This window comes from Centroberyx gerrardi, chromosome 6 (assembly GCF_048128805.1).
Source record: "Centroberyx gerrardi isolate f3 chromosome 6, fCenGer3.hap1.cur.20231027, whole genome shotgun sequence".
Taxonomy (NCBI): Eukaryota; Metazoa; Chordata; class Actinopteri; order Beryciformes; family Berycidae; genus Centroberyx; species Centroberyx gerrardi.
This window is the reverse complement of record NC_136002.1, coordinates 780,873-794,343: the sequence shown is the minus strand read 5'-3', so window position 1 is coordinate 794,343 and position 13,471 is coordinate 780,873. Positions and strand designations below refer to the sequence as shown.

Here is a 13,471-nt window from a genome sequence, read left to right as displayed (position 1 = left end):
CCAGCTCTTTCACCACTGCCTGGAGGCACAACGGTCGCCGCTGTAGCAACAGCTCCTCGTCGGCGGCAGGACCTGTGTTTTTACCACGTAAAGTTTGGGCCCAAAGCCAAGCCAAGCGGTGCCGATCGCCATGCGGCTTCAGCGTGGCGGGAAGTGCCGGGGCCGGCGCTCAGTAGTGGCCCTGAGCCATCAGCCTTCATCCAGGACACCATCTCCGGACGGCGTTTCCTGTGCGACACGGGCGCACAGAGGAGTGTCCTGCCCGCATCGGGAGTGGACATCCTGGCCGGCGGACACGCCCCCCCCATGGAAGCCACTAACGGCAGCCGCATCCCCAGGATTTTGTCACAGTGAAAGTGACCGTCTCCCTCCTCGGCGCGGATTTCCTATGCGCCTATGGACTGCTGGTGGATGTCAAACACTGCCGCTTGATGGATGCTGTCACCTTCAGTTCATACGCGTGTACACTCAGCGGAGCAGACTCCATCAGACTGTCTAGCATGCTCTCCGCCGCGGACAAGTTTCTCGGTCTTCTTGCCGAGTTCCTGGACCTCACGCAGCCCACCGCCTCGGCATCATTCGCCGCTCCAACAGCCCGTGGGCTTCACCCCTCCACATCGCCCCGAAGCCCAACGGCGGATGGCGCCCGTGCGACGATTACCGCCATCTCAACAACGTGTCGACGCCGGACCGCTACCTGGTTCCGCACATCCAGGACTTTTCCGCCCACCTGGCGGGGAAAGTCATCTTTTCCAAAGTGGACCTCATTCGTGGATACCACCCGGCACCCGCTGGACGTCCCCAGAACGGCGGTGATCACCCCATTCGGACTGTTCGAGTTCCTGCCCATGCCGTTCGGCCTTAAGAACGCCGCACAGACCTTCCAGCGCCTCATGGACTCGGTGCTATGTGACCTGCCTTTCCTTTTCCTCTATCTGGACGACATCCTCGTCGCCAGCACCTCCAAAGCGGAACACCTGTCCCACCTTCGGACTCTCTTCAAGCGGCTCAGCCAGCATGGGCTGATCGTCAACCCAGCCAAATGCCAGTTCGGGCTGACCACCATCGACTTCCTTGGTCACTGCATCACCAAAGACGGGGCAGTCCCCCTCCTGTCGAAGGTGGACGCTGTCACGAACTTCTCGCGCCCGCTCACGATCAAGTCCCTGCAGGAGTTCCTCGGCATGGTGAACTTTTACCACCACTTTATCCCCCAAGCTGCTCGACTCATGCGACCCCTGTACAAGGCTCTGAAAGGCAAGACCCCCAAACACACGGTGGACTGGTCCGCAGAGAGGGACAAGACATTTATGGACGCAGAGACTGCTCTGGCTAACGCCGCAATGCTGGTGCACCTGTCACCCACGGCCCCGATCGCCATCACTACGGACGCTTCGGATTATGCCGTCGGCGCAGTGCATGAGCAGTGGGTGGGTGGTGCCTGGCAACCGCTCGCTTTATTCAGCCGCAAGTTACGCCCCAGTGAACGGAAGTACAGCACCTTCGATCGGGAGCTCCTCGGCCTCTTCCTCACCATTCGACATTTCCGTTTCCTGCTGGACGGCTGCCAGTACCACGGACATACGGCATGTTGCTGGCAAAGCCAACCTTGTCGCCGACTGCCTCTCCCGGGCCATCGTGGGGGCCGTTCACTTGGGACTTGACTATGCTCGCATGGCAGCTGATCAGGCCGCCGACCCGGACGTGCAGGCTTGCAAGACGGCTGTCACAGGGCTGCAGCTGGAGGACATGGTTTTCGACGACGCCGGCACGACACACTCCTGTGCGACGTCTCCATGGGTCAGCCCAGCTTTATAGATGGCTTTTTGCCCGGCCCAGAGGGAACGACGGGCCAGGCAAAAAGCCATCTATAAAGCTGGTGGCGGCCAGGTTCGTCTGGCACGGGCTCAAAAAAGACATGAGAGACTGCTAGAGTGCCAGAGCTCTAAAGTGCACCGCCACATCAAAGCCCCCCTGGCGCAGTTCCCGGTGCCCGAAAGGAGGTTCGACCACATCAACGTGGACCTGGTGGGCCCCCTTCCCCCCTCCCACGGTTTCACTTACCTCCTCACCATGGTGGACAGGACCACTCGATGGCCGGAAGCCGTCCCGCTGTCGTCAACGACGTCCACCGAGGTGGCCCGGGCGTTCATCGGGTCCTGTGTCACCCGGTTCGGCACCCCATCTGACCGAGGGCCACAGTTTACGTCCGAGCTCTGGAACGCAGTCGCAGAGGGCCTGGGGGTGAAGCTCCACTGCACCACCGCGTACCACCCACAGGCCAACGGGTTGTGCGAGTGGTTTCATTGCTCCATGAAGACTGCTCTTCGGGCCAGCCTCAAGAACAGCAGCTGGGTCGACAGGCTCCCGTGGGTCATGCTGGGCCTCGGGACTGCCCCTAAAGAGGACCTCCAGTCCTCATCTGCCGAACTGGTTTACGGCCAGCCGCTGCGGGTCCCAGGGGATTTCATCCCTAACACCACGGCTCCCTGGTCTGCAGCCAGCCAACGGGCCACGCTCCGGGACAACGGCAGTGTTTTCGCACTGGTCCCCACTTCGCATCACGGCCTCCCACGGTCTCACGTCCCCACAAGTCTGCAGTCGGCAGGGTACGTTTTCATCCACCACGATGCCCACCGTGGGCCCCTGCAACCTCCCTACGATGGCCTGTTCCGCGTCCTGGAGACTGGAGACAAGCACTTCATGGTGGACGTCGGCGGCAAGCCGGAGCACGTTTCCGTGGACCGCCTCAAACCAGCTCACCTGGACTTGGACCGACCCATTCGCCTGGCCCTACCCCCGCAGCGGGGGCGCCCCCCTGCCCTGCCTCCACCCCCCACCCTACCCCCACGCCGCCGCAGGGTCCCCAAGGCTCCTCCTGCAGGCGCCCCGGCCCCCGCTCTCGTTCTGCGGAGCCATTGCGGCCGGGCCATCCGTCCCCCTCCACGTTGACTTTCTCTGTTATGGTGAATTCTGGGGGGACATATGTGGCGGACTCTATGGACATTATTCACCACAATCTGTGGTTTGGGTATGTTTAACACACACAGTTATATTGTGTGCTTCTCAGGGTTAAGGAGACATGGTCCCAACAAGGACCCAGCCTCAGCCCTAGCCCAAGGTATGTGACACTGTATCTTTCTTCTAATGTCCGCTTGAGGCAGGCTCCAGAAAAACTCCAAACCCAGCCCAACTCCATGCTATGGGAGCACGACTTTCATCAATAAATTCAAGACAAAAATACAAGATAATGAAAGAAACCATCCTGGATATACAGACCAGAAGTATGCATGATAATTTAGTCTTCTCTGGTATTTCCAAAAATTTTAGGTTACTTGCATAACCTGGTTCTCTGAGTAGCATGAGTGAGATGTCTCACTATGGGATACGCCCCCTAGCATATTCTCAGAAGCACTTATTCCACTACACCATCCCTGAATGGCTGGCAGTCGTGATGTCTGCGTCGGGACCCTCCCCCCTTTATATCAGGCTGATGCTGTGTCACTCGTCATTCAAAATAAGCACACCTCTTCTCGCTTCACCCCAACAGCAAGAAGGGCAGTCTGGTGAGACATCTCATTCATGCTACTCAGAGAACCAAGATTACGCAAGTAACCTAAAGTTCTCTTTGGGAACTCACCATGGGATATGGAGATATGGAGACTCCCGTATTGCCAGACAAGCTTATCTCGAAGACAGACTGCCAAACTCCCCTATGTTGGACTAGAGCCAGACAATTCCACCAAAGAGCCAACGCTCAGGACGGCATGAGCAAGACTCGGAGCAGTGACATCCAACTTATAAAACCTTGCAAATGTGAGAGCCGAGAACCAGCTAGCTGCAGCGCAGATATCCTGAATAAAGACCCCCCTAAACAGGGCCCAGGAAGTTGGTGCGCACGTAAGCCAGCTGGGGCCTGACAACCCATGCTCGAGTAGGCCAGTGCAATAGCCCCCACTATCCAGTGGGAAAGCCTTTGATTTGTAATGGTCTTACCCAGGTAAGCTTGAGTTGATTACCTTAGGGTCAGGCTGCAAGGTCAACCTTAAATTCGGCAAACCGCATAAATGCAGGATGCTCACACGTTTTGCCAAAGCCAAAGCCAACAATAAAACCATTTTGCCGACAACGGCTTCATGTGTATCTGCTCAATTGGCTTAAATGGGTGGCTTACTAGAGCCTCCAATATAACTGCCAAGTCCCAGGAAGGGGAAACAGGTTTGGAGACAGTAACCTTCGTGCCCCTTTCATGAACCGGCACATAAGGGGGTGCTGACCCACTGTCTTTCCCCCAAAGCCAACATGGCACACAGCAATAGCGGCCAGGTACACTTTCATAGTAGAAAATGCTCTCTGCTTATTAAATCCTGAAGGAAGGATAGAATCAAACCCACCGAACACTGGAAAGGAATTTCCTGTGCCTTAACACACCATTCCTCATCCTCCATTTACAATCATACAAAGATCTGGTGGAGGACGCCCTAGCATTCTGAATGGTATTTATAACATTCTGGGGAAGCCCTGTAGTACTCAAATTAACCCACTCACGTGCCGTTCCGGGTGAGGATGAAATATTTCCCCGCACGCTTGTAACAAAACATCTCTTTGTAATGGGAGGGACCACAGCTGACTGCAGAGGAGTTGTTTAACCTCCGCCAGCCAGTGCATTGATGGCCAGTGAGGAGCGATCAGGATCAACCTCAAATGATTCTCCCTCACCCTGAAAAGAGTGGGCGGAATCAGGGCCAACGGGGGAGACCCGTACAACAGAGCGCGTGGCCAGTCTTGCGCTAACGTGTCTACTCCCAGTGGTGCATCCTGATCATGTAGAGAGAAAAACAGCGGACACTGTGTAGTGTGGGTGCAGTTTCCATTCCCTGTAAGAGGATTGGCCCTGGACAGCAAATCCGCTCCCAGATTTCAAGCCCCAGGGACATGCATCACCCTCAAGGAGAGGAGATTTGCATTGCTCCACAATATCAGTCTGCGTGCCAGCATGTATAACTGCTGGGAACGCAGTCCTCCCTCATGGTTGATATACTGTAGGCTACTGTGGTAGTATTGTCTGTCCTCCCAAGCACATGATGTCCCCTGAGGAATGGGAGAAAGTGTTGAGTCAAAAGGACTCACTGTCCTGCCCTCGTATACGCCTGTCAAGCTGGCATCAGTAGTAATCACTTTTCTGAGCAGGACTGTGCCCATTTTCCCTCCAGTGGTATAACGCTGCCCTCCAGCGGCCGAGGCCAGTCGGTGCAACCAGACGCCACTGCACATGCGCACCCTGATAGTGTCGGGACAGCGTCTCTGGGCCAATTCACCCCAGAGAGAGAGTGGCGGCCCCCTCTGAGGGTGTTATAAGGGGGGAAGCAACTCATTTTGCAATGGTGATTTTCCGTTTCTCTGTTCTGAAATAATGAATGACTGCGCCCTCGGCTGAGTGCCTGGACACATTTTTATTTGTTTCATTTGTAGTGTGTGGCTGTGTGCTTGAGAGACATGGAGCAGAGAACAGCCTTCTCCTCTTGGCTGGGACATGCTGACGCAGCTCAGGGGCCACACATCGCAGAGAGGACGGGGAAGCACTTGGGGATCCCTCCTGGAACACACTGAAGAACAGAGCGAGGGGGGCCAGGGAACAGCTGACCATCCCTCTAGCGGCGGGTTAGACCGCTAAGACGCCTTCTTCTTCCCCCTCGCCTGCTGACTGGGAGCCGGAACTGGCCGGCAGCCTGTGTAGCAGCAGGGTTGAAGGGCTTTTTAGACCAGGTGCCTTTAGCCTTGGGGGCTCTGGGAGGCGTTTAGGGATGTGGAAGGGGGGGTTAGGCATGCCGACCACCTGGGTGACTATTCGCCCATAATCGGCGACCTGTCAATCACTAGGAAAACTACCCTGTTTTATATCCATTATATCCCGTTAATGACACACTTATTTTGAAAATCACCATAAGGACCCACATTAGAAGAAGAGAAATTAGCTATTGAGACCATAACCTCTTGTCGAAAAAATGTATTGACCTTATATTTTTAGTTGGGTTGTGGTCCCATTGACTTGCATGGAGTTGGGCCGGGTTTGGAGTGTTTTTGGAACCAGCTACAAGCGGACGTTAGAGGAACTGCTGCCTGCCACCACTTCCTTATTGGCTTCAAAATTCACCCGTGATTTTGGCCACTTGTCTTAAATCTGCAACAACCGATATCAGACATTATAACCAATCCTGAAACTAATGTGTGCTATGTGGAGATTTCATTGAGACATAATGATATAAACCAATATCCACACACGCAGGCCAGTTATGTTTTAGTAGCTTTCCATTCAGTAGATTTACAAGTTTTTTTTAAACTAACTTGGCACCTCCCTCGCTGTTTAAAAGTAGCCCTCATCCCCTCCCATTCCTGAAAATGTTCTCCAAATGGTGGAATCGATGAAGCAAGGGAGTAAATTTAGTAAACTAGTAAACTTGCTACCTACCTCTTCACTTGTCATTGTGGGAGAGAGAGACTGGTGACCAGCGAGACTTCTCTGCAGGTACAGTTAGCTTAGCTTTTATGCATGGTGCTTTGCAATGTTTGTTCTTGGTAGGCCTCCGTAGTGCAGCGGCTTTGCTGTGTCTTATTTACAAATGTGTTGCAATTTCTGACACCATCTAGTAGTCAGAAAATTTCTCTAATTGCAGCTTTAATAGTACTAGTTTTAGAGGTGAAGCTAGTACAATAAATTAATCAAGGGATGTCTTTTTTTTTGTTTTTTGCAAACTAACCTTGCTCTAACCTTTGTTCAGCTGAATCCAACCACTCCGGCTTGTATTGTCTATCCCTGAACTTTGATAACATATGAGTTTTGTTTATTTCATATTTTTCATCAGTGTCACAGATACACTTAAGTCTTGTAAATTGACTAATGGGGAGAAGTCTTTTAAGAGAAGCAGGATAGAAGCTTTTAGCATGTAATAAAGTATTTTTGTCTGTAGAGTGGAGGTCAGACAGATACTGCAGGACCACATTCTATTGACCACACATATTGAAATTCCCTCAGCCACTTTCCAAAATACACCGGACAAAGCCAAGCCAATGGGCGTACTGTAGATGCTATTTTATGTGTATGTTTAATACAGATAATAAGCAGTGCCTTGTGAATCTTATGAGAAGCTGCCAAGTTGATCCAAATCATTTGGGTCTGCAGTAGGCTATGCTGGTAAAAAATGTGGTTGATACTGGATAGAGACATTTTTGACAGGGTACAGAAGCTTTTTTTATAATCATGACGGCAGACTGGCTGATAAAGTACCAGGTCACTGTCAAATTTGACTTGATCAGAAACATTCAAAAGCATATACTTAAGTTTGATAGGTTGCTATCTGGATAAGACATGGCCTCATAGCTGAGGACACCACTGACCTATATGGGTGATGTGCGAGGTCGCACGCAGACACACAGTTTATGACATAGCGGTTAGCCAGCAAGCTAATGTAAACCAGAGCTCACAAGCTACAGAAATGTGATGCTGGCAATTCACCAGTGGTTTAAATTTTTTAGTGGGAAGGGCTGTATGTATTTTTTTCATGATATCTTGAAATTAACCATGCCCCTCACCCCAATAAAGAATGCTCCCTTAGTGTATAGGCCATATCAGCGTGACGTCACAACAACAAAGAACTTACTTCCGGGTGGATAACGTTGGTGGTGCTGCATTGGCGCTACAGTATTTTTCGTGTTATTTAACCAAAGTAAGACCCCTTTTTAAGCTGTTGTGATTATATTATGACAGACATTATGTAGTTCTGGCTGTCCACCGAAAACGAGACGTTCCTGATGTCGTTGCTGTTGATATTTGTTAGTGTATAACCTAACATAACCTAAATATATAGCCTATTTAAGCATGTGTCCACAAACTACTATATTTTACCAAAATGTTTAGAAATGCTTAGAAGTTCTGTTTTGGCCACTGTCTTATACAAATTAACCATAACTTTCTGTTTTTATTTTATATTATGTTATATTGCCAAACAGTGACAGCCAGTGACACAAAGTAGGCTGTTAGTGTGATTCAGCGAGCAGAAGTTCAAATTCAAGTGCTGATCTAACAAAGCAACCTCAAACCAGTCATTCTTTAGTGTTTTGCTTTATAGTAGAAACTGTGGACTGTTCGTTATTTACTTTCAGACTCGATTGTAAAGCATCTTGACTGTAAAGCAGGGTATGATAGCAAAGCCAGATCACAAACCACTGCGTGTGTTGTTGTGCTACTTGTGCTGTGCTAGAACCGCGGTCCATTAAAAACCGTGCGGATAAAACATTTGTGGCACTTTGACAATATGTTTTACTCATGTAACAGAAAAGGGCTCAAGGATTTCAGAAAGCTTATAATGTTGGCAAAATTTCGGTCAGGAAACCTTACCTACATGAAGTGAAAGATTTTACCCAAACGGTTTTTAATGGAACGCCTTGGGACTGGCAGTGCAGTGCCAGTCACAACGGAGCTACTGCTGTGCTAGACCCAAATGGGACTAGCAAAACCGAGACTGTATAGCAAGCTTGCACGTTACCCAACAGCGACGTTTATAATTTTTTATTACTGACCTGTAAGAAAAAGCCTGCCGCAAAACCCGGTCATAAGTGGTTGCTGCCAACCTGTCCCCAGTTCTGTAGATGCAGACGGCCTGTAAACTATTATCTGTATCCACCGATTCCGTTAGGTTGCTTTAAAACAGAAAAAGCCTAAACCTAATCCATTATGTACCAAGCTATATTTGGCATTACAGCCCCAAACACAACCCGATTTCGGCATAATCGCTAATGTTTTGTTTAGTTGACTCGTATTTACCGCTGCTTAAAACGAACGATTTCCTCTGCCGACAAGTGCGAGTTATCCACCCGGAAGTATAGCCAATCTGTTTGTTTACAAACCTTCTGATTTGGACTATATGTTACAAAGGAGCAGCTATTGCTTTGAATGGTGTTTGACATAGCCTCATGTTAGATTTATTAAGAGATATTTTGATAATTCGGGTGAACAGATGTTTGGGCGATCACTATCGTTGTGAACATAAACTATCCAACATTTTACTATTCTGATGCTACGAGCTGCAGGTAATGGAAAATGCTACCGCTAACGAACTAAACACAAATCAAGTAACATAACATAACAGTATGGAGTTGCATTAAATGTGGTAATTACGGACGATCAAAGAAGAAGGCAGAAGAAAGGACACATGAACGCGACATAACCGAGGCAACCAGACAGCAAATGTGGACTATAAACAACGCGATTACAAACCACACACACTGGACAGGGGGAACGCCGTGGTCTGCTCACTGATGTAAGTCGCTATGACAGTTTCGTTCCCTTCACCAAATGCAAAGGCAAATGCGACTGTAGCCCTGTACTGTAGCACTCTGTCGGCAGCTGGCTATGTACCGACAAGTGAAACTAATTTACTATGGTAGGTTACATAGCTTAGTAGCACAGTTTATTTATGTAATCAACTACCTGTACTAAGCTATTACACATAACTGAAGATATAACCCACACTGGTCCTAAAAAATAGTTAAAAGCTTCTGTAACACAATTTGATACCCTTATTGGTATTTCACTTACATGTCTAGGAGAAAGAAAGCCAGTTAATCTTAAACCCCTTCAGCTCCCGTAGCTCTCCGACAAGTGAATGCCTGGTCGCGGTTAACTCTGGTTTTACCCTGTGCTTTGTCACTCTCCTTCTTAGCCTCTTTTAGAACTAGTGCTCCGCACTGATGGGTCTGTGGGGCTCCCAGGGTCTGGTGACTGGGGCTCCAGGCTTTTGTGTACCAGGGGGCCAGGGAACAGGTATTTCAAATCAATCGGTCTGTGGGGCTCTATGGGGCTCCAGGTCCCATGCTCCCCTCCCTTTCGTTCTTAGTTCTTTTAGCCTCTTCTGTTAAAGGCTCCTTCTTTAGTTTTGTTGCAGAGGGTCCAGCAGTTGGAGTCCTGTCTTCCATATTACCACCATCTGCCATATTGATTAGCTTCACCAAATCGTACGCCAAATCGTACCTGGGGGGATACAGAGAATGAAAAGCCTGAAACCACCACAGACTAAACCAGTTTTCTGCATGATGGTCTCATTTTTCTACTGACAAACTTTTATGGTATCAACATGAATTGGAGGATGATATAATCAGATACTAATTACACGTAGGGGCTCTACATGGTATACTATTTTCCAGTATATACACGGACCTTGCTCCTTCCTTCCTCTCTGTGGCCGCTTTGTTGAGGTGGCAGTCAATTCAAGTTGGAGGTTATCATTCCATTTAACACCTGTAATATTAATGAAGACAGCAGTAATGCCAATCTACAAGTGATAGTGGCAATGCCATGTACATGTACTTGGTTCGTCAAGGCACTTCAAACTGCACATTCTAAAATGTTATGGAAGTGGTTGTGTATGTATGATGTGTCACCTGACACATCATACATACACAGTGCATATGACAGTCATATACCTTATTTGTCCGGGTAAAGTGAAAGTAACTTGAAGTGGTGATAGTTTTCACAAGTTAATCAGATGCCGTTTACCTTTTCTTATCCAATTAGCACAGTGACGAGAGATAACATATAGATAACATAGATAACATAACAGTAATAGATAACATAACCAACAAAACTAATGTAGGTATAAAATCCTCTAGTCTCGATTTCTCAAGTGTGCTGTATGCCTTTTTGATAGTACTTAGTGTGTCTTCACTTAATATTCTGTCCTTGTCATCAGGGGTTTGTCTTAATCTTGATTTACTCATCTGGTGGGCACAGGTGACAGGGAGCCAGGAAACTGTCACCTGTGTGTTTCTAAGTGAATGTTAGTGTGATTGATTGGCTGATACTGTTAAGAAGGCTGCCATGGGTGAGGTCTTGCAATGTGGAGCTGCTACTGTACTCAAGGTTGTTACAGTTTCTATCAAAGCCTCATATGATCTAACAACGCTTGATTCTCTGTCTTTTTCTTCTATCCTATAAAGGGAATGTCTTTGTGGTGAGCCTGGCCTTTGCTGACTTGGTGGTGGCCTTCTACCCTTACCCACTGGTGCTGTATGCCATCTTCCATGATGGCTGGTCACTGGGTGAGACCCAGTGCAAGGTGAGCCATGACTCCACTTTTAACTCTGACCTTGTCTCAGTGCCTGAGTCTTTTTCTTTGTCATCCTGATTGGTCTATACAGTATGTATTAGCCATTATTAATTGACTGATTCCCAGCATAGTCATCTTCTTACTTTTACCCGTCTTTCTTTCTCTCCCTCTGTGTCCCTCTCTTAGGTGAGTGGCTTCTTGATGGGCTTGAGTGTCATTGGCTCTATCTTCAACATCACAGGCATCGCCATCAACCGCTACTGTTACATCTGCCACAGCTTCACCTATGACAAGCTGTACAGCTACCGCAACACGCTGCTTTTAGTAGCACTTATCTGGGCACTGACTGTAGTGGCAATTGTGCCCAACTTCTTTGTTGGTTCACTGCAGTATGACCCACGCATCTACTCATGCACGTTTGCGCAGACAGTCAGCACGTCCTATACCATCACAGTGGTGATCATCCACTTCTTTGTGCCCATCACTGTGGTCACCTTCTGCTACCTTCGCATCTGGATCCTAGTGATCCAGGTAAGGCGTAAGGTCAAGTCAGAGGTGCGCCCGCGCATCAAGCCCAGCGACCTGAGGAACTTTATCACCATGTTTGTGGTGTTCGTGCTGTTTGCCATCTGCTGGGCGCCACTCAACTTCATTGGGCTGGCTGTTGCAATCAACCCGGAAATGGTGGCGCCACGCATCCCTGAGTGGCTCTTTGTGGTCAGCTACTTCATGGCTTACTTCAACAGTTGCCTTAACGCCATCATCTATGGCTTGCTGAATCAGAACTTTCGCAAGGAGTACAAGCGGATCGTCATGTCCATGTGGATGCCCCGCCTCTTCTTCCAGGAGACGTCGCGGGGCGGTACCGAGGGCATCAAGAGCAAACCCTCACCAGGACTCAACAACAACGAGCAGGTGAAAGGAGAAAGTTTGTGATGCTTCCTCTTCTTTTTCCTCCTCTTTCTTCTTCTCACCTCTCCTCTCCTGTGTTCAGTTGTGGAGTGCCATTGATCAAACTCTACTCTCACTCCACTGTGCTGAAGCCTCATTGAACTCTGTGGATCAAATACAGTGACCGACAGTGAGAGCGAGTGAAATAAAAATGGAAAAAAAGATTTAAAAAAATGAGAGGAGTGTTGACTACAATAACTGTGTTATGCACACTTTGAAGAGTGCCATTCATAAAGCATATATTCTAACTTATTATGTATCATATTCTTATGTACACCTCAGGGTGCCTGCCTCCTCTGCTGCTTGGGCAATATGCATTCAAAAGTGGAGGCACCAAGAGTTTATTTATTTAGATTTTTCTACATCATAAAATCCATGTTTGTCTGAAAGTACATAATGGCGCTTTCACTATCCTCCTGGTTTTGAGGTACTGTACTGGTACTGTACTACCGTACTACTGTACTAAGTATTTGGCACGCCAAATTTTCACAAGGGTGTACTGTATAACAATAATTACTGTGTCTTTAATTTTGACCAAAAAATTATTCATTTATTTTCTCATATCTTTTCTATGACAAACATGGGTAAATGTACTACAAGCTGATAAATCACTAACAAATATCTGTTTCAGTTTGTTAGTGGTAGATGCCTCAAATTCCTAATGGGCATTTCCATGGTTTGTCAAAGGTGCCTGATCTTTTGCTTATCGCCTCAAAATGAAGATTTTGCCAAAAAATAAACCATGCTGACAGAAAATGACGGTGGGTTTACAGGTATATCATTGTGATCTCTTACCAACATCAGTTATACTCAGCCACTGATTGGGTAGTTTCAGTCGGCACACAAATACAGTGTTATAAAATTCTTATGAACTAATACCTAAATTGTTATGGAATGCCTACATTGTTGTAACATTTAGGTATTTAAGCCTACTATAGTGTCATGAAACACAAACCCCAATCTTATATAAGCACAATTCAACTGTTTAAAGTTCGGACAACAGTGTACTTATGCAGTTTACAATGTTTAAAATGTATTCTTAGTAATGATGCGAATCAACACCACTTTCTCTATGCATTTTACACTTCATATCACGACCAGAGAACAGCAAACAAGCATACTCAATACTCTATGCGTGAATAATGCTACTGTTTTTATCAAGTTAATCTTAGTAAAACCAAGTGAATCAGTTTATGCAGGCTGATCCCCAAGCTTGTGATTCTGTATTCCATGATGGTGAAGAATGTGCATGAGTTTTTTGATCAAGTTATGTTTTATGTCTTTTTTTATTCCTTATTGTTTTGCTTGTGTTTTAAGGAGGCTAGCTTGGGGTCTGATGATGACTATGTGCTGAAAAGATGATAAAGACAATAATGGTAATGGTAGATGATGATGAACGGGTGCAGGAACCGATGCTG

The 13,471-nt window shown here is 47.8% G+C and overlaps 1 protein-coding gene across 1 annotated transcript in view; it reads left to right on the top strand.

Moving 5' to 3' along the window:
• mtnr1ba (melatonin receptor type 1Ba) overlaps positions 1–12,038 on the top strand; it is a 144,748-nt gene extending 132,710 nt beyond the window's left edge. The window contains exons 2-3 of the mRNA XM_078284041.1: positions 10,993–11,111; positions 11,289–12,038. Of these exons, the coding sequence (XP_078140167.1) occupies positions 10,993–11,111; positions 11,289–12,038 (869 nt within the window). The remainder of the gene's footprint in view (positions 1–10,992; positions 11,112–11,288) is intronic.
• The last annotated feature ends 1,433 nt before the right edge of the window (positions 12,039–13,471 follow it).